The sequence below is a fragment of the Capricornis sumatraensis genome, chromosome 17 (genome assembly GCF_032405125.1).
Source record: "Capricornis sumatraensis isolate serow.1 chromosome 17, serow.2, whole genome shotgun sequence".
NCBI lineage: Eukaryota > Metazoa > Chordata > Mammalia > Artiodactyla > Bovidae > Capricornis > Capricornis sumatraensis.
In genome coordinates, this window is record NC_091085.1 from 57,335,095 (window position 1) to 57,362,158 (window position 27,064).

General features: G+C 43.1%; 1 protein-coding gene across 1 annotated transcript in view; it reads right to left on the reverse strand.

Annotated features, from left to right (window-relative positions):
• TMEM132B (transmembrane protein 132B) overlaps positions 1-25,857 on the reverse strand; it is a 240,879-nt gene extending 215,022 nt beyond the window's left edge. The window contains exon 1 of the mRNA XM_068989611.1: positions 24,968-25,857. Within this exon, the coding sequence (XP_068845712.1) occupies positions 24,968-25,857 (890 nt within the window). The remainder of the gene's footprint in view (positions 1-24,967) is intronic.
• Positions 25,858-27,064: the final 1,207 nt, after the last annotated feature.

Consider the following 27,064-nt stretch of genomic DNA (forward strand, 5'->3'; position numbering starts at 1 on the left):
CTCGCACTGTTCAAAACAAAATCAAAGTCAACCAATAAGGAGATGAGCAAGCGCTTAGGGATGCAAGGGACTCTAGGGCATCAAACAGAGACTCTCCCCTTGACTGAATCACAATAGAAAGAAGATGCAGAAGGAATCCACTCTCACCAGGTAAACTCAACGTTGTGCTCACTCAGTCATGTCTGATTCTTTGCGACCCTACGGACTGTAGCCCATAAGGCTCCTTTGTCCATAGGGTTTCCCAGGTAAGAATACTGGAGTGGGTTGCCATTTCCTCCTCCAGGGGATCTCCCCGACCAAGGAATAGAACCTGCATCTCTCGCATATCCTGCACTGGTAGGCAGATTCTTTATCACTGAGTCACCAGGAAAGCCCAGACTTAATGTTACCAAGCACCTACGTTTGGTACTCGAAAATCTACACTCATCTCAGGGGGTAGCCAAAATAGTTTTCCCCCTGCATTTGTGGTTCCCAAAGTATAAGATGCAGACTGATTTTAGGTGGTATCTAAGGTGAATTTAAAGGGAAAAGTCATTCTAAAATCTGGTCACTTTGGAGAAAGTGGAACAACATAATTAAGAACTCATGGGACCATGGAAGGTGAGTGAATTTACGTGTGAGTCTAACCAAACATTCTAACCACTTTCTCCGGACTCCAACGTTACTATGGGAACAAGAGGCACTGGCCAGTCAGACTTTCAAACCAGGTGTGACAGAATGTGATGTATGCTCCTTAAAGGCAGCCATTGCCTGCTCACCCACCCCAGGTCGCTAATTATGTAACATAGCTGACATCCACATTTCTGAGTCCCAATTTAATTTCTTTATGTCAGTTGAGTTTCTTTCAGGATAAAAGCAAAGAGGTGTTCCTCTCTTCCTTGACTAGCTATAATTAACTCCAAAAATATTCGTCCTTTAGCAGTGAAATGGTCTCTTTATAGTCACCTGGGGAGTCACAGAAAGGAAAATTGGCACTGGATTCTGAGGTTGAATAAGGCAAGGCACGGGCACTCCTTCTCCTGTGAAAACTCACCCCATCTCCTAGTCTTTGACTGTTGCATATTTAAATAAGCCCGTCCATGGTGATCACAGATTAGATTCAGAGTCTGAGACTGAGTTTCTTAGAGAAAGCAACAATGAGCTGGATTATTCATACGCGCATACCCACACCGAGGTGGCCTTTTTGTGTATCTCAGCTCAGATATTACAGTACATTGTGTGCTATCCAGTTGCAGTCCAATTTCTGACACAATTTCCATAATAGCAAAATTTACATACAGATGGCAAATAAATAAAACCTTTCTGCCACTTGGTCTGCCGTTCTTATGGTCAGCAAATCCTATTAGGGACTTTATTAACCTGCTCAGTGATGGAAATGTTATATCTGATCTTATGGAGTTCAGCTGTGCAATCCAGTCCTGCTACAAAATGGAATTTAACTCTCGACATGCAACACAAAACCACCAAAACTGAAGGAGATGGTCTCTTCTTTGCTCTCCATTTTCTTGAACAGCACGTAATTGCAATTAGTCAATGAGCACAAAGGGAGACAAATGGACCAACACACACAAATGCCAAGCAGGAGTAAAGACACCCTGACATGCTAGAAAGAAAGAGAAGCACGGGGGAAGGGAGGGGGGTTCTGGAATGGAAGAGGCATTAGAAAGGCTTGGCTGAAACCCCGGAGAAACCCCAAAGGAGGTCTCCTTCCATGTGTTTCCCTATTTCAGGCAGGAAACATCTAGGACTCAAGGGACTAATTTACTGGTTAAAACCAGCCACCTTCTGCATCTACACGAGGAAAGAAATGTGTTTGTAAGTGAGCTGAGAGCTTCACCTCTCTGCAAATTCTCATGAGAATCCTGTAGAATCCTGAAGAATTTCCTGTGCCCCAGGAGAATTTAGATGGAAACATCATCTCCGATCTAAGAAAGTTGAGGCTCCAGGGAGAGGACTTTGGGGAGTAAGAAGGTCTCGCTAAGACCTTTTCTTTTGCCTTAACAATGTTCTTCATGCCCACAGTTCAGAGCAAGATCCTGGTGGATCAAGCAGTGGCCTCAATAAATCAATCCAACCTGAAGATAAAAATTTGTGGTCTTGGAGATCTCAAAATGATCATGAAACAGAATGGAAAACACAAGAGTCATGAAGGAGAGGACGAGAACCAGAGAATGTGAGAAACTTCTGAATCTCCAGCTAATTGTATTAAAAGTTATTTGTTTTCCATTGTAGAGCACTGGGGGCTTCCCAGGTGGTGCAGTGGTAAAGAATCTGCCTGCCGAAGCAGGAGATGCAAGAGACGCAGGTTTGATCCCTGGGTCGGGAAGATCCCTGGAGTAGAAAATGGCAAGCCTCTCCAGTATTCTTGCCTGGAAAATTCCATGGACAGAGGAGCCTGGCAGGCTATAGTCCATGGGGTTGCAAAGAGTCAGACATAAATGAGCAACTGAGCTCACACACTAGAGCACTGAATCCATTTTCTAGGGGTACCATAATAAAGTATCAGACTAGGGGGTTAAACAACAGAAATTTATTTTTCAGAGTTCCGGAAAATCTAGATCTTTCAAAGCCCAAGATCTAGATGCCACCTGGGATGGTTTCTTTGGAGACCTCTCGTCTTGTCAATGGCCAGCTTCTCTCTGTGTCCTCACATGGCTTTTTCTTGTATTTATGTCTGGTGTCCTCACCTCCTCCTCTCATAGAGACACCAGTCATATCAGATTAGGGTCTGTGCTAATGACCTCACCTCACCTCTTGAAAGACTCTGTCTCTAAATACAATCAGATGGGGGTAGTGGTTAAGACTTCAACATATGAGTTTGGTGGGGACACAATCAGGTCCGTAACAGGTATCCACCCTCATAAGCTAACTGCTGTATCTGGGATGTCAAGGTATGTTTGTTCCCCATTTACTGAGCCCCAGCTACAAGCCATGCACATGTCCTACATGAAGCCAACATGCCAGTGTGGGAGAAACAGACAAGAAATGAGTGAACAAATAAGCCTGGCTTATTTCACGACATGATAAGCACCAGGAAGAAAAGAGGCTGGAAAACAGGAGCATGGTTGGAACTTCCCTAGTGGTCCAGTGATTAAGAATCCAGGATTCCACTGCAGGGGCATGGATTCCAACCCTGCTCGGGGAACTAAGATCCCGCAAGTCAAGAGGAGAGGCCAAAAAATAAACAAATTTTTTAAAGGGATATTCGAGGTAAGAAGGTGGGGAGGGGCCAGTCCTATTCACCATTTCAGGAATAGTGAACAAAGAAAATGCCCTGGGACTTCCCTAGTGGTCCAGTGGTTAAGATTTCATGCTCCCAATGCAGGGGGCTGGGATTCGATCCCTGTTTAGGGAACTAAGATCCCACATGTCACTGCCAGAATAAATAAATAAATAAAAAGAGATATTAAAAAATTAAAATGGTTAACTTTATTTTTTAAAAATTCTCTGAACTGGAAGTAGACATGCTGGTTTCTGGGAACCAAGAGAAGGTATAGGCAGTCGAAACGTGGTGGGAGACGGGCAGACAGAAGAGGACCAGGTCTTTATCAACGTTCAGTCCACTCTCCTCATATTCTTTCCTGCTTCCTCAGGTCACAATCAAGATCACTGGAAATCTGTAACAGGACAGGTACCATTTTCCCTTACACCTGCCATTCAACCCAATCAGGATTTCAAGTACTGTGTATAAAATATCTACAACTGTGATCCTCACCGGTGCAAAAAGGGCGTCTTTATTTCTCTTTTTCCCTCCTGAAATAACATCGCTGAACACTGATCCTGACATCCCAACCTCAAGGGCAGGCAGAAAGCTCCTTCGGCTAAACCCACCAGGGTAAGCATCCTGGGAAAGATGTTTGATTTCCCATTTATAGGGAAACTGCCCATGGATTTATGAAGTAGCAGGTGCAACCGCATTGTCGTCAGGGAAGAAAAATCATTACTTGGGACCCTGGAGGTAAGTGGCAAGTTTTCTTATTCTGAATTTCAAATTTAATTCGACTCAAGGGAGATTTCATGAGCTCTAACAGGCTGCCGGTCCTTGCCAGAGACACAGACTGCCAAATCAGCAGTCCCCGCCCGCAGACGTGCATAAGCATAGACACTGACACAAATTCAGTTAATTGCGATGTTCTGGGATAAAGTGTGAATAAAATACTCCAAGAACTTGGAGGAGTGGCTGGTGAACTTCCTGCAAAACGTTTTGTGGATTTAGACCACTCAGATAGGAAGAAATGCGATGAAACATCCATTTAACCTTAAAATTGTGGATTATAGGTCATACCATTACATAATTCATTCTCTTTCTCCATCCTGGCTTTATGAAAGGTATCTAAATGACAGTAAATGGTAGTCAGTCTTACTATAATGGAAGTAGAGACTATCTTTTAATTTTTTACTGAAGCAACAGAGATGAAGAGTACACTACAATTTTATTGGGAATCCGATGAAGTTGGCACCAAACAGTACTCCACCAAACAGCATGAAAGGATCATAGAGCGCAGTTTGCATCTCTCTTTAGTACCTCCCATTTGAATCTCTCTATAATTATTTACTGTCCAAGTCACTGGCAGGCAACTACAAAATGATGAAAGAGCAAACTGAACCAGCTTCACATTAACGAATCCCATGGGTCAGACGAACTGTGCACACAATTACTTATTTTTTTACATAAAATTCTCAGCCACCCTAAAGTGAGTGGTGGGAGACTTCCCTGGTGGTCTAGGGGCTGAGACTCTGCGCTCCCAGTGTGGGGTGGAGTGGGAGGAGCTAGGGCCCCAAGTTTGAGCCCTGGTCGGGGAACTAGATTCCACATGCCACCACTAAAGATCATGCATGGTACAACTAAGACCCGGCACAGCCAAATAAATAGATAAATACTTTTAGAAACAAAACAAAAATTCAAATAAAGTCAGTGATGAAGGTAAGAAGGACACCCATTTGTTTCTCAGAAATCTACAAGATACACAGGAAGTTCCTTCAGGCCCTGGGAAATCAAACCACCAAGACTTTGAGCATTGTTTCAGCATTTGAACATATACAGGCTCCCTTAGCTCTAGGGAAAAGAATTCTCCTGATACCCTAGGTCCCCTATATTCATCAAAACACAGGTGGCAGATGCTGCTAATTGCTTACCCAGTATCCATCTTCCATTTCTTCCTCATCAAGAAAACTCTGATTTGAGGTGAGGAGACTGGCAGTATGCCCAGTTAAACACCTACAATTCCCTACTCACTATGGATGGATTTGAGCATGAGAACAGTTTGGCCATTGAACATTAATCAAAAGGCATTGATTGATGCTTCTGGGAGAGGTCCCTGAAGCGGGATAGACTCAGGTGCACATGATTTTTCGCCCCCTCTCTCCCCTTCCTTCCTTCTGCATGGAATGCAGACGTGACGGCCACCACTGCAGCAATCATCCTGTGACAGTGAGAGAAAGGCCAAGGGAATCATACAGTCCCTGATGCTCTGATAGCCTGATTCACCAGATGGATCCCTACCTGTGGAATTTCTTGCCTTTCCCTGAATCTATTCCTGTCTTGGTGAGGTCCGCGTTCTTTGAGGTTTCTGCTACATGTAGATACCCTTTGAATCTCTAACTAATCCAAGCCCCTTCAATCTAGCTTTTATCCCTAGGTGTCCATTAATCATATTAAAGTCACCAATAACGTCCAGATATAAAATGCAAAGGGTAATTTTCATTTCCATGCCTGATTTCTCAGCAGCACTCACTTCTGTTGACTCTTGTTTTCTGTCTCTTCTCTTGGCTAGTATGATGTCACATTCTAACATTTTTTCTGCTGTTTCTCTGGCTGCTCTTCTGAAGATTCTCTGCTGTTATTTATCAAATGTTGGAGTCCTTCAAGACTCAGTCACAAGCCTTCTTTTCTTCTCAGGATTTTTACTGAGAAAATCTCATTTTTCCCAAGGCTCCAATTATTATGATCTGACTGCCCAGAGACTTAAATTTCCATCTCCAGAAAAGATTCTTATTTTCTCTATTTTGATTTCCAGACTCACATTTCTAACCGCCCTTTCCACCTCTCCATCCAAACATCCAATTACAACATCTGAAAATAACATTTCACTAGATAAATTTAATAGCCAAATAGAAATGACAAAGGAAACATTCAGTGAACTTGAAGACAGGTCAAGGGATGTTACCCAATGTGAAAAGAACAAGAATAAAGACAGTAGAGACAGAAAAAAAATTAATAAAGCCTCAAGCAACTGTTTCAGTTCAGTTCAGTTCAGTTCAGTCGCTCAGTCATGTCCAACTCTTTGCAACCCCATGAATCACATCACGCCAGGCTTCCCTGTCCATCACCTTCTCCCAGAGTACACTCAGACTCACGTCCATCGAGTCGGTGATGCCATCCAGCCATCTCATCCTCTGTCGTCCCCTTCTCCTCCTGCCCCCAATCCCTCCCAGCATTAGAGTCTTTTCCAATGAGTCAACTCTTCGCATGAGGTGGCCAAAGTACTGGAGTTTCCAGCTTTAGCATCATTCCTTCCAAAGAACACCCAGCCAGGACTAATCTCCTTTAGGATGGACTGCTTAGATTTCCTTGCAGTCCAAGTGACTCTCAAGAGTCTTCTCCAACACCACAGTTCAAAAGCATCAATTCTTCGGCACTCAGCTTTCTTCACAGTGCAACTCTCACATCCATACATGACTACTGGAAAAACCATAGCCTTGACTAGACAGACCTTAGTTGGCAAAGTAATGTCTCTGCTTTTGAATATGCTATCTAGGTTGGTCATAACTTTCCTTCCAAGGAGTAAGTGTCTTTTAATTTCATGGCTGCAGTCACCCATCTGCAGTGATTTTGGAGCCCAAAAAAGTAAAGTCTGACACTGTTTCCACTGTTTCCCCATCTATTTCCCATGAAGTGATGGGACCAGATGCCATGATCTTTGTTTTCTGAATGTTGAGCTTTAAGCCAACTTTTTCACTCTTCTCTTTCTTTTTTCACTCTCCTCTTTCACTTTCATCAAGAGGCTTTTTAGCTCCTCTTCACTTTCTGCCATAAAGGTGGTGTCATCTGCATATCTGAGGTGATTGATATTTCTCCTGGCAATCTTGATTCCAGCTTGTGCTTCCTCCAGCCCAGTGTTTCTCATGATGTACTCTGCATAGAAGTTAAATAAGCAGGGTGACAATATACAGCTTTGACGTACTCCTTTACCTATTTGGAACCAGTCTGTTATTCCATGTCCAGTTCTAACTGTTGCTTCCTGAACTGCATATAGGTTTCTCAAGAGGCAGGTCAGGTGGTCTGGTATTCTCATCTCTTTCAGAATTTTCCACAGTTTATTGTGATCCACACAGTCAAAGGCTTTGGCATAGTCAATAAGGCAGAAATAGATGTTTTTCTGAAACTCTCTTGCTTTTTCGATGATCCAGTGGATGTTGGCAATTTGATCTCTGGTTCCTCTGCCTTTTCTAAAACCAGCTTGAACATCAAGAAGTTCATGGTTCACGTATTGTTAAGCCTGGCTTGGAGAATTTTGAACATTACTTTACTAGCATGTGAGATGAGTGCAATTGTGCAGTAGTTTGAGCATTCTTTGGCATTGCCTTTCTTTGGGATTGGAATGAAAATTGACCTTTTCCAGTCCTGTGGCCACTGCTGAGCTTTCCAAATCTGCTGGCATATTGAGTGCAGCACTTTCACAGCATCATCTTTCAGGATTTGAAAGAGCTCAACTGGAATTCCATCACCTCCACTAGCTTTGTTCATAGTCATGCTTTCTAAGGCCCACTTGACTTCACTTTTCAGGATGTCTGGCTCTAGATGAGTGATTACAGCATTGTGCTTATCTTAGTCATGAAGATCTTTTTTGTACAGTCCTTCTGTGTACTCTTGCCACCTCTTCTTAATATCTTCTGCTTCTGTTAGGTCCCTACCATTTCTGTCCTTTATTGAGCCCATCTTTGCATGAAATGTTCCTTTGGTATCTTGAATTTTCTTGAAGAGATCTCCCGTCTTTCCCATTCTGTTCTTTTCCTGTATTTATTTGCATTAATCGCTGAAGAAGGCTTTCTTATCTCCTTGCTATTCTTTGGAACTCTGCATTCAGATGCTTATATCTTTCCTTTTCTCCTTTGCTTTTCACTTGTCTTCTTTTCACTTGGATGCAATCTCAAAAATGACAGAATGATCTCTGTTCGTTTCCAAGGCAAACCATTCAATATCACAGTAATCCAAGTCTATGCCCCAACCAGTAATGCTGAAGTAGCTGAAGTTGAACGGTTCTATGAAGACCTACAAGACTTTTTAGAACTAACACCCAATTCCTTTTCATTATAGAGGACTGGAATGCAAAAGTAGGAAGTCAAGAAACACCTGGAGTAACAGGCAAATTTGGCCTTGGAGTACAGAATGAAGCAGGGCAAAGGCTAATAGTTTTGCCAAGAGAACACACCGGTCATAGTAAATACCCTCTTCCAACAACACAAGAGAAGACTCTACACATGGACATCACCAGATGGTCAACACCGAAATCAGATTGATTATATTCTTTACCGCCAAAGATGGAGAAGCTCTATACAGTCAGCAAAAACAAGACTGGGAGCTAACTGTGGCTCAGCTTATTGCCAAATTCAGACTTTAATTGAAGAAGTAGGGAAAACCACTAGACTATTCAGGTATGACCTAAATCAAGTCCCTTATGATTATACAGTGGAAGTGAGAAACAGATTTCAGGGACTAGATCTGATAGGTAGAATGCCTGATGAACTATGGACAGAGGTTCATGACATTGTACAGGAGACAGGGATCAAGACCATCCCCATGGAAAAGAAATGCAAAAAAGCCAAATGGCTATCTGGGGAGGCCTTACAAATAGCTGTGAAAAGAAGAGAAGTGAAAAGCAAAGGAGAAAAGCAACTGTTTAGACAATGCCAAATGATCTAAATTATAGCCCATAATTGATGTGCAGAGGAGTAAGAAAATGAGAAAGAAAAAATCATTTCAATAAATAAAGCTGAAAAGTTCTCAATGTGGATGAAAGACACGAATGCACAAACTCAAGAACGCAACAAACCCAAGGCAAGGCAAGCATGAGAAGGTCATGTTTCAACATACTGTGTCAGCTGAGCTTCAACATACTGTGTCAGCTGAAAGGCAGACACAACAAGCAAAAGGAAAACAACACATGCCCTACAGGAAAACAAGGCCATGCATGGCTGTCTTCTCACTCCCAACTAAGGAGGACAAAAAAAAGAGTGAAACATTTTAAAGTGCTGAAGGAAAAAAATAAATCTGCTAACCCAGAATTCTATAAATGGCAAAAAATACTCTCTGAGAATGAGGATGAGATACAGACATTTTCAGATAAAAGGAATTCATTGCTGGAAGGTTTGCACTACCAGAAACTTCCAAGAGAAGTCCTATATACTGAATAGAAATGGCACCAGTAAAGACTTAGACCCCCAGAAGGGAATGAAGAGCATCAGAAATAGTAAACATCTGGATAAGTGCAAAAAGCTATTTTACTTTTTCCTTTTTCCTCAGTTTTTTATAATACACAAAATTATTTAGGGCAAAAATTATAATATTGTCTTCTAGAGTTTTTAACATATTTGTATGTAATTATTTAAAATAACTTTAGCTTTTAAGGGCACAGGTGGTTAAATGAACCTACTATCTCTCTATATTTTATAAGAAATGGGGTGTGTGGGTGTGTGTGTGTGTGCGTGTATGTGTGTGTGGTGTTAATCACTCAGTCATGTCCAACTCTTTGCGATTCCATGAACTGTAGCCCGCCAGATTCCTCTGGCCATGGAATTCTCCAGGCAAGAATGTTGGAGGGGGTAGCCATTTTCTTCTCCAGGGGATTTTCCTGACCCAGTTATTGAACCCAGACCTCCAGCACTACAGGCAGATTCTTTACTGAGCCACCAGGGAAGCCCTTATTTTATGGGAAGTGATACATGAACTTAAAGTCGACTGTGAAAAGTTATGTACGTATTGCAATCCCTGAAGTTACCACTGAAAGTATAATACAAGTGAGTTTACCCTATAGAAAAGTGAAACTAGAATTCATCAAAATATTGAAATATCCCCCAAAAAGACAGAAAAAGAAAGACAGAGGAACAATAAGAGAACCAAACAGAAACAAATAATAAAACGGTGATCCTCAAATCTAACCACATCCGTTATCACATTAAATATTAACAGAATAGCCTCTCTATTTAAAAGGCTGAGATCATCAAAATAGATACAAATACAAGACACAATTATATGCTGTCTACAGGAGACACATTTTAAGGATAAAAAACACAAGTGAATTTTGCAAGGTTGCAGAATATAAGTTCAATACATAAAAGTTAACTGTATCTGTACAGACTAGCAATAAAAAAATGTCAAAATGAAAATAAAAATCAACAACTCCATTTATAATACCATTAAAAATAAAATATTAAAGAATAAAGCTACCAAAGATGTACAAGACCTGTACACTAAAAATTATAAAGTATTTCTGAAGAAAATAAAGACAGTAAATAAATGGGGAAATATATCATGGTCAAGTATCAAAAGGTTCAATATTGTTAAGAGGGCAGTCCTCCATAAAGCAGCGTATAGACGCAATGCAATCCCAGTCAAAATCACACGAATACTGAACTCTAGCCAATGATGCACACACTGAACTATTTAGAGGGATGTGAATAAACACCTGCAGTGTGCTTTTCAATACATCAAATAATAAGATGGATTCATGGATGGACAGAGGGATTGACAGATGGACCAATACCTGATAAAGCAAAAACAGTAAAACAGTAATGGCAGAATCTAAGTGGTTGGCATGTGGATTCTTCCTATAAATTTCCTTCAACTATGTTATATGTCTGAATTCTTATATAAAATATTAGAAAAAGCATAATTATGAAATATTTCCAACACCTAAAAGAGTACAAAGAATAATAAGTTAGTGTTAGTCCTTCAGTCATGTCCGACTGTTTATGACCCCGTGGACTGTAGCCTGCCAGGCTCCTCTGTCCATGGGATTCTCCAGGCAAGAATACTGGAGTGGGTTACCATTCTCTTCTCCAGGGGATTTTCCCAACTCAGGGATCGAACCCAAGTCTCCTGCATTGCAGGCAGATTATTTACCATCTGAGCCACCAGGGAAGCCCACAAAGAAAAAACGAACACAAAACACCCGTAACTCTCACCAACCATATTAACATGCAAAACAGATACAGCCGAAGTTCCCTGCCTGCCTTCAGCCCACCTCTCTTGGTGCTGGTGCTTCTTATGTTCATGTTTATTTTATGCATCCCTAGAGAAGGAAATGGCAGCCCACTCCAGTGTTCTTGCCTGGAGAATCCCATGGACAGAGGAGCCTGGCGGGCTGCAGTTTGTGGAGTTGCAAAGAGTCGGACACGACTGAGTGACTAACACACACACACACACATTTTATTCACAGACTACATACGAATGGATTTACATACAACAAACAGAAATGCATTGCATGTTTTTAAAACTGCATCCCACTGTAAGTCTGAGCCGGCAAAATTTTTCCCCTTAGCCTTAGATTTTAGAGATTTATTCAACAATTATAACATGAATTCATTTCCATACTTGTAGAGCATTTCTCTATATAAATATTTAGCTATTTATTTATCCATTATTTATCCATTCTCCTCTGACAGATATTTCTGCCATGTCATCTCAAGATGTGGCCTCTCTGAGAATAGCAGCAAGGGGCTCAGATTCTCAGAATGGAATGACCTGGGTTCAAGGCCTGACTTCATGGCTTCCTGTCCCTCGAGGAAGTCACGTAACTTCCTGAGCTTCAGCTTCTTCATGTGACAAGTGGGGGTGGTCCTCAGTGAGGAAAGGAAGAAAAAATAAGATGGATGGATGGCAAGCACTTAGCACAATGTCTGCCTGACACACACAGGTATTGATACTCAGAATTAGAAACATAAAAAACGGGACAGCCCCAGGGATGGCCAACCCCATTTGGCTCAGGCCCCATCAGCACTATCAGGCATGAAAACTCCTAGCTCTCCTTCACAGGGGTAAATGTCTGAAGAGGAGAGTGACCCTCACAACATGGCAACCAGATTCTCACTTTCACTGAGGGTAGCACATCAGGCAAACCTTCAAAGGTAGTTAAGGAGCATCCAGAAATCTTCCTTCATCACGAGCCCACCAGCTGACTCTCCACTGTCCCCAGCAGGTCCCAGGAGGGGACTATTCACAGACACGTGGGCAGGGCAGAAGAGGATGCCTAGGGATGGTGCAGTACGGCAGTGCTGGCAACAGTGGGGACCCTTGTTCAGTTGAGATTGAATTCTTAAATTTATTTTGCTTTAATGAATTTAAATTTGAAAATTGATACTCAATTGTCAGAAATTCTATAAGTATGTTTGGAACAAGGTGGATCTGTGTATCTACCATTATCACCCCTAGTCTAAAGGGATGAAAGCAGAGAGTGATTACTTTATAAAATCCAGAATTACAGGAGATGAACTGCCAACAGTTGCTATAGCAACAGATGAAGGGGTGTAAGCAAACCACAGTCTAGCCAGAGGGCAAAGAGAGGGACTAGCTATCTTGCCCCGTCTCTCTCTTTTGTTGTCTAGATTTTGCCCAATGCCTGCCACTGGGCAGACCAAACCAGATTTGGAGACACATATGCATGCACACACATACAGAAACTATTAACCAATGAAGTTTCAGCTGCCAAACTGGTAATGATATGCACAATACATTCCTGGATGTGATGGAGCTACACCCTGCGAGTATTTTGATTGGCAAGACAATTCCCAGAAATAGGGCAACCCTGAGCAGGAAGAAGGCCTTGAGGCTGGGTACCAAGGTCATGGAAGGTCACGCACCAGCCCACTTGCAGACAAGCAGCCCCACCACAAATAGTCTATAAGACAGGTTTGAAAACAACCACCTCAACCTCCTAACATGACTGCCAAGGGCAGTCAAAACTTCTGAGTGTAGCTTGGCACAAGCTAAGTGTACACCAACTTTTTGGCCACCACCCTAATCTAGGTACACTCCAGTTTTTCCAAACTTAAGATAAAGCAATCCACACAGGTCAAAATCTCCTTTGGTTGGTTTTTGTTTTGTTTGCTTTGTTCATTTAGTGTTTGTTTTTTATATTCCACATCTGAGTGAAAACACATAGATACAGAGAACAGAGTAGTGGTTACCAGAGGGGAGGAGGGTGGGAGGCGGACATGGGTAGAGAGGTTCATCTATTTAGTAATGGATGGAAGCGAAGTTTTTGGTGGTGAGCAGAAAAAAATAAATTAAAAAAAAATCCCCTTTTGAACCTTCACACACTGTTGTTGGAAATGTAAATTGATGCAGCCACCAGGAAAACAGTATGGAGGGTTCTCAAAAAACTAAAAATAAAACTAAAAATGTGACCCAACAATTCCACTCCTGGATACATACCTGAAAAAAGCAAAAACACTACTTTGAAAAGACACACGCCCCCCCAGTGTTCATAACAGCATTATTTATGATTGCCAAAGTATGGGAGCAAGCTAAGTGTCCATCCACAGATGACTGGATAAAGAAGACGTGGTGCAGATCCATAGTGGAATACTACTCAGCCATACAAAAAGAACGAAGCTTTGCCATTTGCAGCAACATGGATGGATTCACAGGGCATTATGCTAAGTGAAATGAGTCAAAAAGAGAAAGATACATACTGTATGATATCACTTATATGTGGAATCTAAAACATACAACAAACTAATGAGTATAACAACAAAAAAAGGCTGCAGACTCACAGAAAAAGAGAACAAACTAGTGGTGACCGTGGGGAAAGTGGTGGGGGAGGGACAATTTAGAGGGGAAACGGGTTATTACATGAAATCCAAGTGTGAAACTTTTAAAAATTGTAAGCTCAACATTCAGAAAACTAAGATCATGGCATCTGGTCCTATCACTTCATGGCAAATAGATGGGGAAACAGTGGAAACAGTGGCTGACTTCACTTTTGGGGGCTCCAAAATCACTGCAGATGCTGACTGCAGCCATGAAACTAAAAGACACTTACTTCTTGGAAGGAAAGTTATGACCAACCTAGACAGCACATTAAAAAGCAGAGACATTACTTTGTCAACAAAGGTCCGTCCAGTGTTTTTCCAGTAGTCGTGTATGGATGTGAGAGTTGGACTATAAAGAAAGCTGAGTGCCAAAGAATTGATGTTTTTGAACTGTGGTGTTGGAGAAGACTCACAAGAGTCCCTTGGACTGCAAGGAGATCCAATCAGTCCATTGGGAATGTGGATTCAAGCCCTGATCAGAGAATTAAGATCCCACATGCCTCGCAGCCAAAAAACCAAAACATAAAGCAGAAGCAATATTGTAACAAAAATTCAATAAAGACTTCTTAAACCTTAAAAAAAAGGCCCTAAAGGAGATCGTCTAAAGGAGATTAGTCCTGGGTGTTCAATGGAAGGACTGATGCTGAAACTGAAACTCCAATACTTTGACCACCTCATGTGAAGAGCTGACTTATTTCAAAAGACCGTGATGCTGGGAAAGATTGAGGGCAGGAGGAGAAGGGGATGACAGAGAATGAGATGGTTGGATGGCATCACCAACTCAGTGGACAAGAGTTTGGGTGGACTCCGGGAGTTGGTGATGGACAGGGAGGCCTGGCGTGCTGCAATTCATGGGGTCACAAAGAGTCAGACTCGACCGAGCGACTGAACTGAACTGAACTGAATAGAATTTAAAGAATATTTATTTCAATTTTTAAAAAAATCCCCTCTGTAGCTAGACTCCTCAAGCCTGTGACATCTATACTTGCTCCCTACCAGCCTCCATGGGAGCTCCCAGACTCCAGTGAGGTAGAAATGGGGCTGAGCACCAATGGAAATACACTCACTGAATTCAGCCGATGACTTTTGGAACTAGTTAAACACTCTGGGCAGGTCATGGTTTATTGGGGAAATAATTGCCTACCTTCTTTCTAAGTTTTGCTGAAATCTAGGCTTGATCTGTGCTTTGACATTGCCAGATGCAGAGCATCTGTGTCTATGCAGAGTTTCCTCAAGGGAAATCTGAGTTTCCTTTGGGGAAAAAAATTAATAAAGCCTGAATTTGGGGCACCACCTGAGGTAATTTCACCAAACAGGTTGCTATTGGGCTTTTTTTAAGGTTTAAGATTTTTTTTATGTGGATCTTTTTTAAAGTCTTTATTGAATTTTTGTTACAATATTGCTTCTGCTTTATGTTTTGGTTTTTTGGCTGCAAGGCATGTGGGATCTTAATTCCCTGATCAGGGCTTGAATCCACATTCCCTGCAGTGGGAAGTGGAGTCTTAACCACAGGATTACCAGGGAAATCTTCCCAGGTTGCTATTGTTTTAAGTGTGAAAGTAAGCACTGAGACTTTTTTTTTTTTACTTTTCTTTTTCTTTTTTTTATTGACCATGCCACGCATCTAATGAGATCTTAGTTCCCCAACCAGGGATTGAACCTGGGCCCCCAGCAGTGGGAAGCGTGAATGGCAGTCATCTCAAAACCTTCTGAACTGCTTAAGTGCATAGAGCATCTTTCATTTCAGCAGAAAAGGTGTAGTGGCTTCTATAATGACTAATTGCTTCTGGCTCCCTTCATAATATACAAATAAGCAAATATACAAATAAGTGATCAAGAAGAGCCAAGATTCTCCTGTAATATTCACTTCTGATTCATTTATTTAAAAATTACTTCAAAGAGCTGACTCATTTGAAAAGACTGTGATGCTGGGAAAGATTGAGGGCAGGAGGAGAAGGGGACAACAGAAGATGAGATGGTTGGATGGCATCACTGACTCGATGGACATGGGTTTGGCTAGACTCCAGGAGTGGGTGATGGACAGGGAGGCCTGGCTTGCTGCAGTTCATGGGGTCGCGAAGAGTCGGACACGACTGAGCGACTGAACTGAACTGAACTGAATTGAGGCAAGCAAGAATCATCAACAGATGCTAAAATTCATGGGCAAAAAGTACATGAAAGATGTTGACAGTCACAAATTATCTTCCCAGATGTTATTATTACTAATTACAAAAGGGAAAATCATACTTGTAGTAGAGGAAATGAAAAGATATCACTTTAAGAAGGTAACCTAGGTAAATATCAGTGGTAATGAGACATGTCAACATTGCATGCCTCCCATACAACAGAGAGAAGGACAAGCACTTCATTGAGATTCCTACCAAATACATACATCCTCAATTTAATCATGAAAAGATACCAGAAAAACCCAAATTGAGGAACACTGTCAAAAATAACTGGTCAGTATTCATCAAAAACATGAAAGAGAGAAAAAGCAAAAATAAAACACAGACCAAAGACCAGAATTCATCAGACTAAGGAGCTATAACAACTCTAGGCAATGTGGGATCCTGGAGCCAAAAAAGGATGTTACGGGAACAGCAGGCACTTTTTCATAATGTCTGCAGGTTAGTTAACAATATTACAGCCATGCTAATTTCCTGGTTTTGATATGCACACTGTGGCTATGTAAAAAATGTTTGCATTAGGGACAGTCTGTGTTTTCTGCAACTTTCCTATAAATCTAAAATCATCCCAAGACAAAAAGCTTTTACAAAATTAAAATAAATGAAATGAAGTTTGAACATACTGCATTTTGTTTGTTTCCTTTGTGGCCCTTAGCTTGGGTTTTAATGTGTATAATTTAGTTTATTTGCTTGGTTACTGCCTTCCTCCTTGGAAAATATGAGCTTGAGAGGTGGGAGCATGTGTGGTTTTTTTCAAAAGGAAAAAAGGAAAGCAAACCAAAGGTGGACAACTAATAGGTGATCACAAAATATTTGCTCCATCAACAACAGCTAGATTTCAGCCTTCAGGCTCACCCATCCCATAGTCATCAGCTACATTTTCTACCTCCAACACTTCTGATCTCCCTTCTGCCCAGTGCTGAAATGAAGGAAGATGGTCTCTGCAGTCAGGGAATCTAGAAAGCTTTGAGGTAATTGACATTCTCAACCTGGAACATATATTAGCAATACTAGGTACAAAAGAAGGCCCTGAGGAAGTGGTGTGGACCGGAAGTGATATCCATGAGAGAGAAAAAGGACCTCCATGGAGGGGACAGAGGCTGACCAGGAGGTGATGTTTCCTGGTGTCTCCTTGATCCCATGGATGAGAAAGTCTTCAGCAGCCAGTTTTCCCAAAGCCTGGTCCTGGGTCTGCAGGTGGTCCTGGTGTTGCATAGACATGGCTCAAATAGCAAGAAGTCACATCTGGAGAAGGAAACGGCAATCTACTCCAGTATTCTTGCCTGGAAAATCCCATGGACACGGATGGAAGAGCCTGGCAGGTTGCAGTCCACGGGGTTGCAAAGAGTTGGACATGATTGAATGACTTCACTTTCACTTTCAAGCACACAAAGAAGTAAAAAACCACTACCAATGAAAAGAACAACCAATCAGAGATTATGCAATTAACAGAAAAGAATGAAACATTTGTTAAAAAAAAAAAAAAAAGAAGTCACAGAGGGAGACAGTCACTCCCTCCAGGATCTGTGGTGATGTACAGGAGAAAGTCTCCGTGGCCATCATCTCTCTGCAGCATGTGCTAAACCTCCTTTCAAGCAGAAATCCGACCTCAGGTTGCTTCCACAGGTGATGACTTAGCACTTAGCAGTGTTGTGTTCTTTGCTGTTGTTATTACTGTGACTTATCTTTATAATACTCTTTCATGTAAACAAGTAATACTGATTTCTATTTATGGTCACTGATGTAAGGTATCCTTTTAAATGTGTTTATGTAAGTTTTCAGTGATTTCATTTAAAGAAAAAGAGCAAATAAAAATTGCACAAAGAAGGCACGTGGATATGACTTAACTTACGATGGCAGGATGTGGCAGCATCTGATATGACAAAAAAAAAAAAAAATCCTAAAGGGGATGTGTGAATTACCAAGGTTTAGACTACACTGGCACTGCCTACAGTTTGACTAGAAATGATGAATCCTTAGTTGCATCATGAAGAGTTTTTAGTTGTGGCATGTGGGATCTCTGACCAGGCATCGAACCTGGACCCCCTGCATTGGGAGCGCAGAGTCTTGACCACTCTTGACCACCAGGGAAATCCCACATGCCACAACTAAAGATCCCAGGTACCACGACTAAGACCCAGCACAGTCAAATAAATAAATAGAATCATTAAAAAAAAAGAAAAAATGATTAATCCTTTCTCACACTGTAGCCAAGACAAAACCTCTTCCAGCAACAGATCTCCAAGTGTCCCAACCTTCAGTATTTATGAAATTCCTATTTATTTATTCCATGAATTCATACAGTCTTGACAATTCACACCCTTCATCCAGGAACAGTGCTTCACAACATTTCCAAATTCACTCATTCATTCACCCAAAACATATTTCTTGAGCACTTATTCTGTGCCACACAGTACCCTGGGTCCTTAGTGCACATCAAAGAACAAAGTAGGCAAAAGTCCCTGTCCTCAGAGGCCTCACATTCCAGCAGGAAGAGGTGAGCCATAAATGGTGTTATATTATGTCATTAATACAAATGGTAAAGTATGTCCAAAAAATCAGAGCAGGGCAGGGGGCCACAGGAGGAGGTCAGATCATGTCGGGCCTATGGGCCCATAGGAGAACTTTGGCTTTTGCTCAAGACAGCAGAGGGCAAAGGTGGAGGCTGGGAGACCTGTCAGGAGGCCAAGAGAGGACCCTGGCTTGACATGGAGGGAGTTCAATTCTGGATACTATACAGGAAAATCCTACCAGACATGTAAGTGTGGATGACCCAGAAGAATTGCAGAAGAGCCTGTCAACCTGCCCAGAAGTGCCCCTCCCGGTAGACAGCCTCTCTTGTTGAATGCCTCTACTGATTGGGAGCTCATCACTTCTAGAGAAAACTCAAGATTTGCTGATAGCTCAAATGGAGGGGTATGTATCAGAGAACGGCAAAAGTCAATCTGGTGATTAGACATCTGGCCTGAGCAACAAGAAGGATGTGGTGGCAACAAATGAAAGCAAAGAATCTGACTGAGCAAAGCTGATGCTTCATATATAGCCACTTACAGTATAAACAGCTTTAAGTGTCATAGAAATTGTGACACAGAGAAGTTAAGTAACCTGCCTAAGGTCACCCAGCTGGCACCCGGTACCTAAGCTGTCTGGCCCCGGAGTCTATAGTCTTAACCACTGGGCTCCACTGCCTAGCAGGATGAGAGGTCAGCCTAGGAGGTTCTCTGTGAAAGCCAAGAAAGAGCTATTTTCATAAATCAGGGATAAAGCTTCTCAGGATCACTCTTGGCCTTGGAGACATTACAGATGGAGTGGGAAAACTTTCATAATATGTCAGCCTTTCTTGGTTCGAAAGACTTACCCTGGATCCAGCCTAGCAGCCCACAAACCCTCCAAACCCCACTTTTTAACCCTTTGCTAAAAGGGTCTTGGGGACTTCCCTTGTGGTCCAGTGGTTGAGAATCCACCTTCCAATGCAGGGGACACCAGTTCGATTCCTGGTCAAGGTACTAAGATCCCACATGCCGTGGGGCAACTAAGCCCACGTGTGGCAACCACTGAGCCCCCTGGGCACTGCAATGAAGAGCCAGTGTGCCCCAACTAAGACCCAATGCAGCCAAATAAATAAATATTTTTAAAAAGAAAGAAAGAAAACTCTGGAACTTTAAATTTGAAATAACAAATAAATAAAAAGCTTTTCAATATACGGTTAGTTTTAGATATTAGCATTTAACAGAGTCTATCTGTGTTAGAGAACAACCAATTCAACTTTTGTTCAGACTGGCCCCAATACAATATGCAGTCAGAAACAGCAATGTAACACATGAAAATTGCACACACCTGTCCCCTGTCCAGACGTCTTCAATTCTGAACTTATCTCAGTGAATCTTGTGCACATTCACACTTTGACCTGGGGTTTCATCTGAGCCAGAATGAAATATGTCACATTTCATTCATAAAAGACACGATTAAAACAGACAATTATGTTATGTTATGTTTGGAAATAACACATCCCCTACAGCCCGAAAACAGTGTTTTATTTTTAAGAGCCTGAATATACAAAAAGACAATAGCCAGACCATCTATGACAAGAAAAGTCTGACCCACAACCTTGCAGCAACTAAGCCAAAATGCCAAACCACAGCCTCAGCAACAGTCAGCCCAGAAAGGTCTGAAGTTGGTCCACGATTGCCAGCTTCCCTCTTGACAGCCTCTGCTTCCAATTCAAGGTCAGCCAGAAAAAGCCAAATATGTTTCCCAAACTAGTCACATAAGATGCTCACTGCTCAGGAGCCCCCTCCAGCTTCCCCATACTGACAATCAGAACAGAACTTTCCCACTTCCTTGTCTGCCCTTGGGTCTTTGCCAAACGTCAGTGATGGTGACTGACTCCCTAGCAAAAGCAAGCTCTGGAAAAATAACCTCTGTTCTCATCTAGGTGATCTTCATTTATTTCCACAATTTTAGTGCCTTCTTCTCTGGGGCTTCCCTTGTGGCTCAGCTGGTAAAGAATCCGCCTGCAATGCGGGAGACCTGGGTTCGATCCCTGGGTTAAGAAGATCCCCTGGAGAAGGGAATGGCTACCCACTCCAGTATTCTGGCCTGGAGAATTCCGTGGACTACACAGTCACAAAGAGTCAGACACTACTGAGTGACTTTCACTTTCACTCTTCTCTGGCCATAAAGTTCAACGTAAGAAATAATAATCGGACTTCCCTGGTGGTACGGTGGAAGAAAACCCACCTACCAATGCAGGGCATGCGGGTTCAATCCCTGGTCTGGGAGGATTCCATGTGCTTCAGAACAGCTAAGCCTCTGTGCCAAAAACCACTGAGCCCACACTTTAGAGCCTGCAAGCCACAGCTACAGAGCTCCCAGGCCTAGAGCCTGAACTCTACAACAAGAGAAGGCACTGCCAGGCACACCACATGAAGAGGACCCCCATTTGCGTGACTAGAGAAAGCCCATCTGCAGCAAGGAAGATCCAGCGCAGCCATAAATAGATGTTATTTTTTAAAAAAGAAATAAGTCATCTGCATTCAATACCCTGTAATAGCCTACCATGGAAAACTCTGAAAAAGAATATGTACATATATATGTATGTATGTGCGTGCACGTCTGCTAAGCCGCTCTAGTCCCGTTTGACTCTTTGCAACACCATGGACTATAGCCCGCCAGGCTCCTCTGTCTATGGGATTCTCCAGGCCAAGAATACTGGAGCAGGTTGCCATTCCCTTCTCCAGGAGATCTTCCCGATGCAGGGATTGAACCCACAACTCTTAAGACTCCTGAACTGCCAGGCAGGTTCTTTACCACTGGTGCCACCTGGGAAGCCCCGTGTATGTATTTAGGTATGTATGTATAACTGAATCATTTTGCTATACACCTGAAACTAACAAAACATTGTAAATTAACTATATTTCAATAAAGAAATTAGAATTTTATCCTTGTATAGGAATGCAATTGATATTGATATACCGGTTTTTAAAATTAAGTTCACTATATAATTTACATGTGAATAAAGCTTCTGTAAGCAAACAAGCAGAAAGAAACAATAGTCATATGTAGGAAAGCATGACGACAAGAAACTCTAGATGGTGACCCAGAAAGATCTGAAAGGTAAAGCTCAGTCTCCACCTGGACAAGTAGAACCATCCAAAAGAGTGTTTTCAACTCCTGCATGCAGACCCACACACCAACCCCACCACTTCCCCACTGCACGGCTTCAAACAGGTAACACCTAACCTCTCTGAGTCTCAGTTTCCACATTCATAAGATGGACACGAATCCTTTGTATGCTGCCTGTGATCACATGAGAGACACAACTTGAGCCTGGCACAGTACACATAATTATTTAAAAGCATCAATTAATCATATGAATTAAACATAATAGCATCAATTATAGTATGTAAATAATTGTATCTATAAACACTTACTGAACACCTACATGGTGCCAGGCACTCTTCTAATTGTTTTACATGAAGCAACTAATTCACTAAATAATACCAGTGATGCTGGAGGAATGTTTCACTTCCTTTTTCAAAACATTTATTTAGTTGGCTGTGCCAGGTCTTAGTTTCAGCATGAGGGAGCCTCAGTTGCGGCATGCGGGATCTAGTTCCCTGACCAGGGATGGAACCTGGGCCCCCTGCACTGGGAGCGTGGAGTCTTAGCCACCAGACCACCAGGGAAGTCCCTGATGTTTCATTTCCTATGATGCACTCACTGACCACTTCTGTCTCCCTGACACCCACAGTGAATGAGTCGGTGATGTCTGCCTTCAGAGGTTAGAATTTAGCCCCTCTTCTAAGCATTGTTTTCCCCTTTTTCCAATACTATGTCAGGAATTTCAAAATGCTCACAAGAACCAGATAAGTGAGTGCAATGGGCCGGGCATGGTGGGGACTGGAGTGAGCCAGGCAATGCATGATCCATCTAAAGCAGGAAGCCACTCCTTAACTACAGCCAACTGTAGCCAAGTTACCAAATCTTCAAAACCTTCCAAGAAAATGATATGTGAGATCTCCCTATTGTCAGAGGTTGTCAACTCTTTTAAATATTTTAAGGAATGCCATATGAGATTTAAAAAAAAAAAAAAACCAGCACGCATCTCTGGATTAGACTTGCTATGACCATCAGTTTACAAACTTTAAACTAAGTGCTTCTCCTTTGGGACAGTTTCAAGGCCCCACACCTAAAGGCTCCTGGATAGTATTAATATTTCCTGAAGGCTGACAGTTCATGATTTGACCTTTCAGGGCAAAGTCAGCACATTAGAGTTCATTTCAGCTCTAAAATTAACTTCTGTGAGCAACAAAAAACTTGAGGGGTTTCTACTTAGGACCAAGATGCCACTTCAGGAGCCCCTACATTCTGGATCTTCCTCCAGTCTCAGCAGCTTCTCTCTCCCTAAGTTGACCCTCAGTTCTGGCATGACTGAGCCATGCACAGTCTGGGAGGTGCGGCAGCTGCCCCTTCCTATCTTCGAAAGGCAGTTGGCTGTGGGGGTGAAGGGCACAGGCTCTAGAGCTTGCCCACCAGTAGGTTCACTCCCACCACTCCCTAGCTATGTGAGCTCGGGCAAGTTACTTGACCTCTCTGTGCCTCAGAAAAATGGGGATGATGATACTTGCCTACTTGAGTTGTTTGTTGTCAAATTCAGTGAGTGAAGGAATGTAAATCACTTAGAATGTGGTCTGGAGCATTCTAAGTTCTCAGTGAAAGCTATCTAGTACTGTGTGCGCCATTGTGCTGGCCTGAAATGCTTTTCTCAGCCAGGTTCCCAGACTTTCCCAACCACCAGGGCATCTGCTCTCCCTTTCCTTGAAATTCTCACTCAATAACATTCTCTCTACACCCGAGATGGCAAATAAGCTTAGTCTGAAACGTCATACCCTCTCCCTCACATGAATTGGTAGGAGCTGCCTGGAGTCCTGGACTCAGTGTGGCAGCATATTAGTAATGTCTGCCATGGCAGAGGGAGTACTAGGTGCTGCAGTTGATTGATCATGTCTGCCTTAGGAGAGTAAATGGCAGGAGAGCAGAAGCCATCCCTATGCCATTCTTGGTCTGTAGTGAGCAGCTGGCACTGCCTGGCATTGAAAGAATCTCTGCAGAGCAAGAGCTGGGTTTTAGACCAGACCAGCCCCATCACTGAAGTGAATAGCACAGGGTTGGGTCCACACCCAGTTCTGAATCAATTTTACCACCAAGACTAACTCAAGGGGCTTCAAGTAAGAACCCTACTTCCTGCAGGCTGCTAAACCCATTTGGGATCTACCAGAGTATTGGGATCCTCTTGGCGGGTTCTGAACAAGGACACCTCCAGACAAGTGTGATCTGGGACATCAGCCTCCGTCAGAATCAGAAGGACGACCCTGGACTCATGATTAGTTCTTATTTTTCCTCACCTGCATCCAGCAAAACGAAGCCCCACCTGCACTGCAGTTTAGATGTCTACCAGCTCAGCATCTGGGGATGAGGAAACAGCCACAGCCTAACATTCAATGAAGACTCTCCATGCACCAGGCACTGTTCTAAGAACTTGATTAACTTGTGTAATCCTCACAACCACCCCCAGGAAATAGATCCCGTCATTATTCCCATCTCATCCATGAGGAAGCTGAAGCCCAGAGAGGTTGGGTGAATTGCCCCAGGGCACACAGCCGGTGCATAGCAGAGCCATGCATTCTACTGCTACCCAGGGACCTTTGTGAGCAAAATAAGCTAAAGACAGATTTGTACCTTTAGCTCAGAGAAGTTCCCCACTTTCTGCAATCCTAAAACCAAGTCTTCATCATACAGATACAGCAGCTGCTTTACTTTGACAAAGGATTCTTTACTGACTAAAAACTAAGAGGAAGGATGGGACTTCCCTGGTGGGCCAATGACTAAGACTCCATGCTCCCAATGCAGGAGGCCCAGGTTTGATCCCTGGTCAGGGAACTAGATTCCACACACTGCAACTAAGGGTTTGCATGTCCCAACTAAGACCCAGCACAGCCAAATAAATAATTTAAAAAAAAAAAACTGAGAGGTAGGAGACATTGTCTCAGAAAACTCCTTTATGGATTTAGAAATTCATTTACAAGGTGTCCACTTCTGGGCATTCATTCTGAGATTCTACCTCGCACATCAAAGAGAGAAGTGAGAGGTTCAGAATATCAGATGAGAGCCTGAAAGGGACACACTTGGACCTCACAGCCTGAATCACTGCTTTCCAAGCAGATATTTCAATCCTGGCCTCACAACAGAAGTAGTTAGGGAGAGCTTGGAAAACAGAGATGCCCAGAGCCCGTCCCCAAATGCTCTGCTTGAGGCTGTCTAGTCTGCTGGCTTGCATTGGTCTTATGTTTGTAAGTTTCCTCACTGCGGTGGAGGAAACTTACAATCAACAACCACTTGATAGAATAACAATTCACTGAGGACCAACGGTGGACTTCCAGCCCATCCCACCCTGCAGAGCCTCTTACCTAAGAGTGAAGTGGTCTGCCACGGAGCCACTAGTCAGGGAGACCAAAAAGGTGGCTGTGTCCCCTTCCCGGATGAGGTTCAGCGGCACAGAGAGGACGACGTTCTCATCCAGGTTCAGCAGGGACCACCGCAGATCGTCTTGGGTCGGGTAGACCACGACACTCCCAATCCTCTCCCGGGCTGGGGGTGCCGGCGGGGGGCTGTCCTGACCCGAGTGGATGTTATTCTCCCACTTGCCATCCTCTTCCAGGGGACACTGACCGGCCAGATCAGCCGGGTAGAGCGCGAAGAAGAGTTCCATGGCCGTGCCGCCGAGCAGGGCTGGGATCTCCTCCTCAGGCTCCAGGTCCAGCCCGGAGCTGAACCACTCAGGCAGCAGCTCCAGCTCGGCCACACACAGCCCCGGGGTCCCTTGCAGCCGACAGCTGGCTGCCACTTCCCTGGCTTCGGGGAAAGCAAACATCTTGACACAGGGTAGTTGTTCCGCAGGGTCACCATCAGCCCAGCCCATCCCAGTGATATAAAACAAGGTCTGCACTTTGGGTCTGTTGGAGTAAATGGAGCTATCGAGGATGTGGGCTTTCACCTTCCAATTAAAGGGAAACTGGCCCACGTGGCCAAAGGGTGTAGAAGTCAGCATGAGCTCCCGGGGGACCGTCTTTTCCACTGAAAATGGACCATAGCTGGCATTGACAACTGGGGGTCTCCTGGCTCGGTAGATGAAGAAAGACTCCACCCGGGTCTGCAGACTGGAGTTCCGCGTGATGTCCTGGTTGGCCTCTTTAAGAAAGAAGGACTCCTCTGCGTTAGAGATGTGGAAGCTCGTGGGAAGGTAAGCGGGGAGTGAGGAGAACCTCTGTAGGCTGTCCACGATGGCTCGGCTCTCCATCACTGCACAAGAAAGGAAAGGAAGATTGAGAACAGAGTCTGGATTTAATTAACACAGTGCAAGCTCCACCCACCCACCCCCAGCACACTGCCCACTGGCCACACGCATCCGTCCCCTGGATCTCATAACTGTGGAATTCCTTGCATCACATAAAGTATGTTCTAAGGATCTTCCAAAATAACCAAGGCAGAGTGGGAAGGAGCCCCCAGGTACAACTGACCCAATCGCCCTGTGGCTGAATTACACCCTCAGAGGGAAAACATCACACCCTCTTGTTCTCGCAAATCTCGACTCTGTTGTAATCACCCCACAGAGAGTAGGCTGCCTACCCAGCCCAACACACAACCAGGCATCGGACTGTTGTTGTATATGAGGTGCTGATGCTTTTATTTGATGTTTACACTTCTTCCTGTCACTCCTAGATGGGATGCGTGCAGGGACATTGAGACATCTCCTAATTCTTTTTGAAATGAGGGTGAAGCTATGGTTCAGCATTCCTACTTCTAGAAATCTCTCCCTCTGAAACACGAGTGAGAATGCATAAAGATCTGTTTATCTACAAGGATGTCCCCTACAGCATCCTTTTGAATTGCAGACAAAGTAAAGAATGTGTAATATATGAGGGACTTCCTTGGTGGTCCAGTGGTTACTTCGTGTTCCCAATGCAGGGGGCCCAGTTTCGATCCCTGGTCAGGGAACCAGATCCCATGTGCTGTAACTAAGAGTTCACATGCAGCAGCTGAAGAGCCGACATGCTATGATGAAAACTGAGTATCTGGTGTGCGGCAGCTAAGACCCAGCACAGCCAGATAAATAAATAAAAGTATTTTTTAAAAAAACTACTTAAAAAAAAAAAAGAACATATGTGCTAGAGTGAGCAGGCTGGATCTAAATCCCAACTCTGTCACTTCTTCACTGAGCAACTTCGGGCAAATTACTTAACCTGTCTGTGCCTCAAATGTCTTCATATAAAGTAGAATATAAATATAAACTATAATAAGGATTAATGAGTTAATAAATATGAAGAGCCTAGAACAGTGCTGACTCACAAACACGCTCAACCTTTTCCAGCTACCGTGATTATTATTTATCCATTTAAACCACTCCAAAGGTTTATTAAGAGGAGATTGGATAAACTATACACTTTTGCAGTGGGATAATAAGCAGCGGTGAGAAAAATGAAGCCCAGTGGGACTTCCCTGGTGGT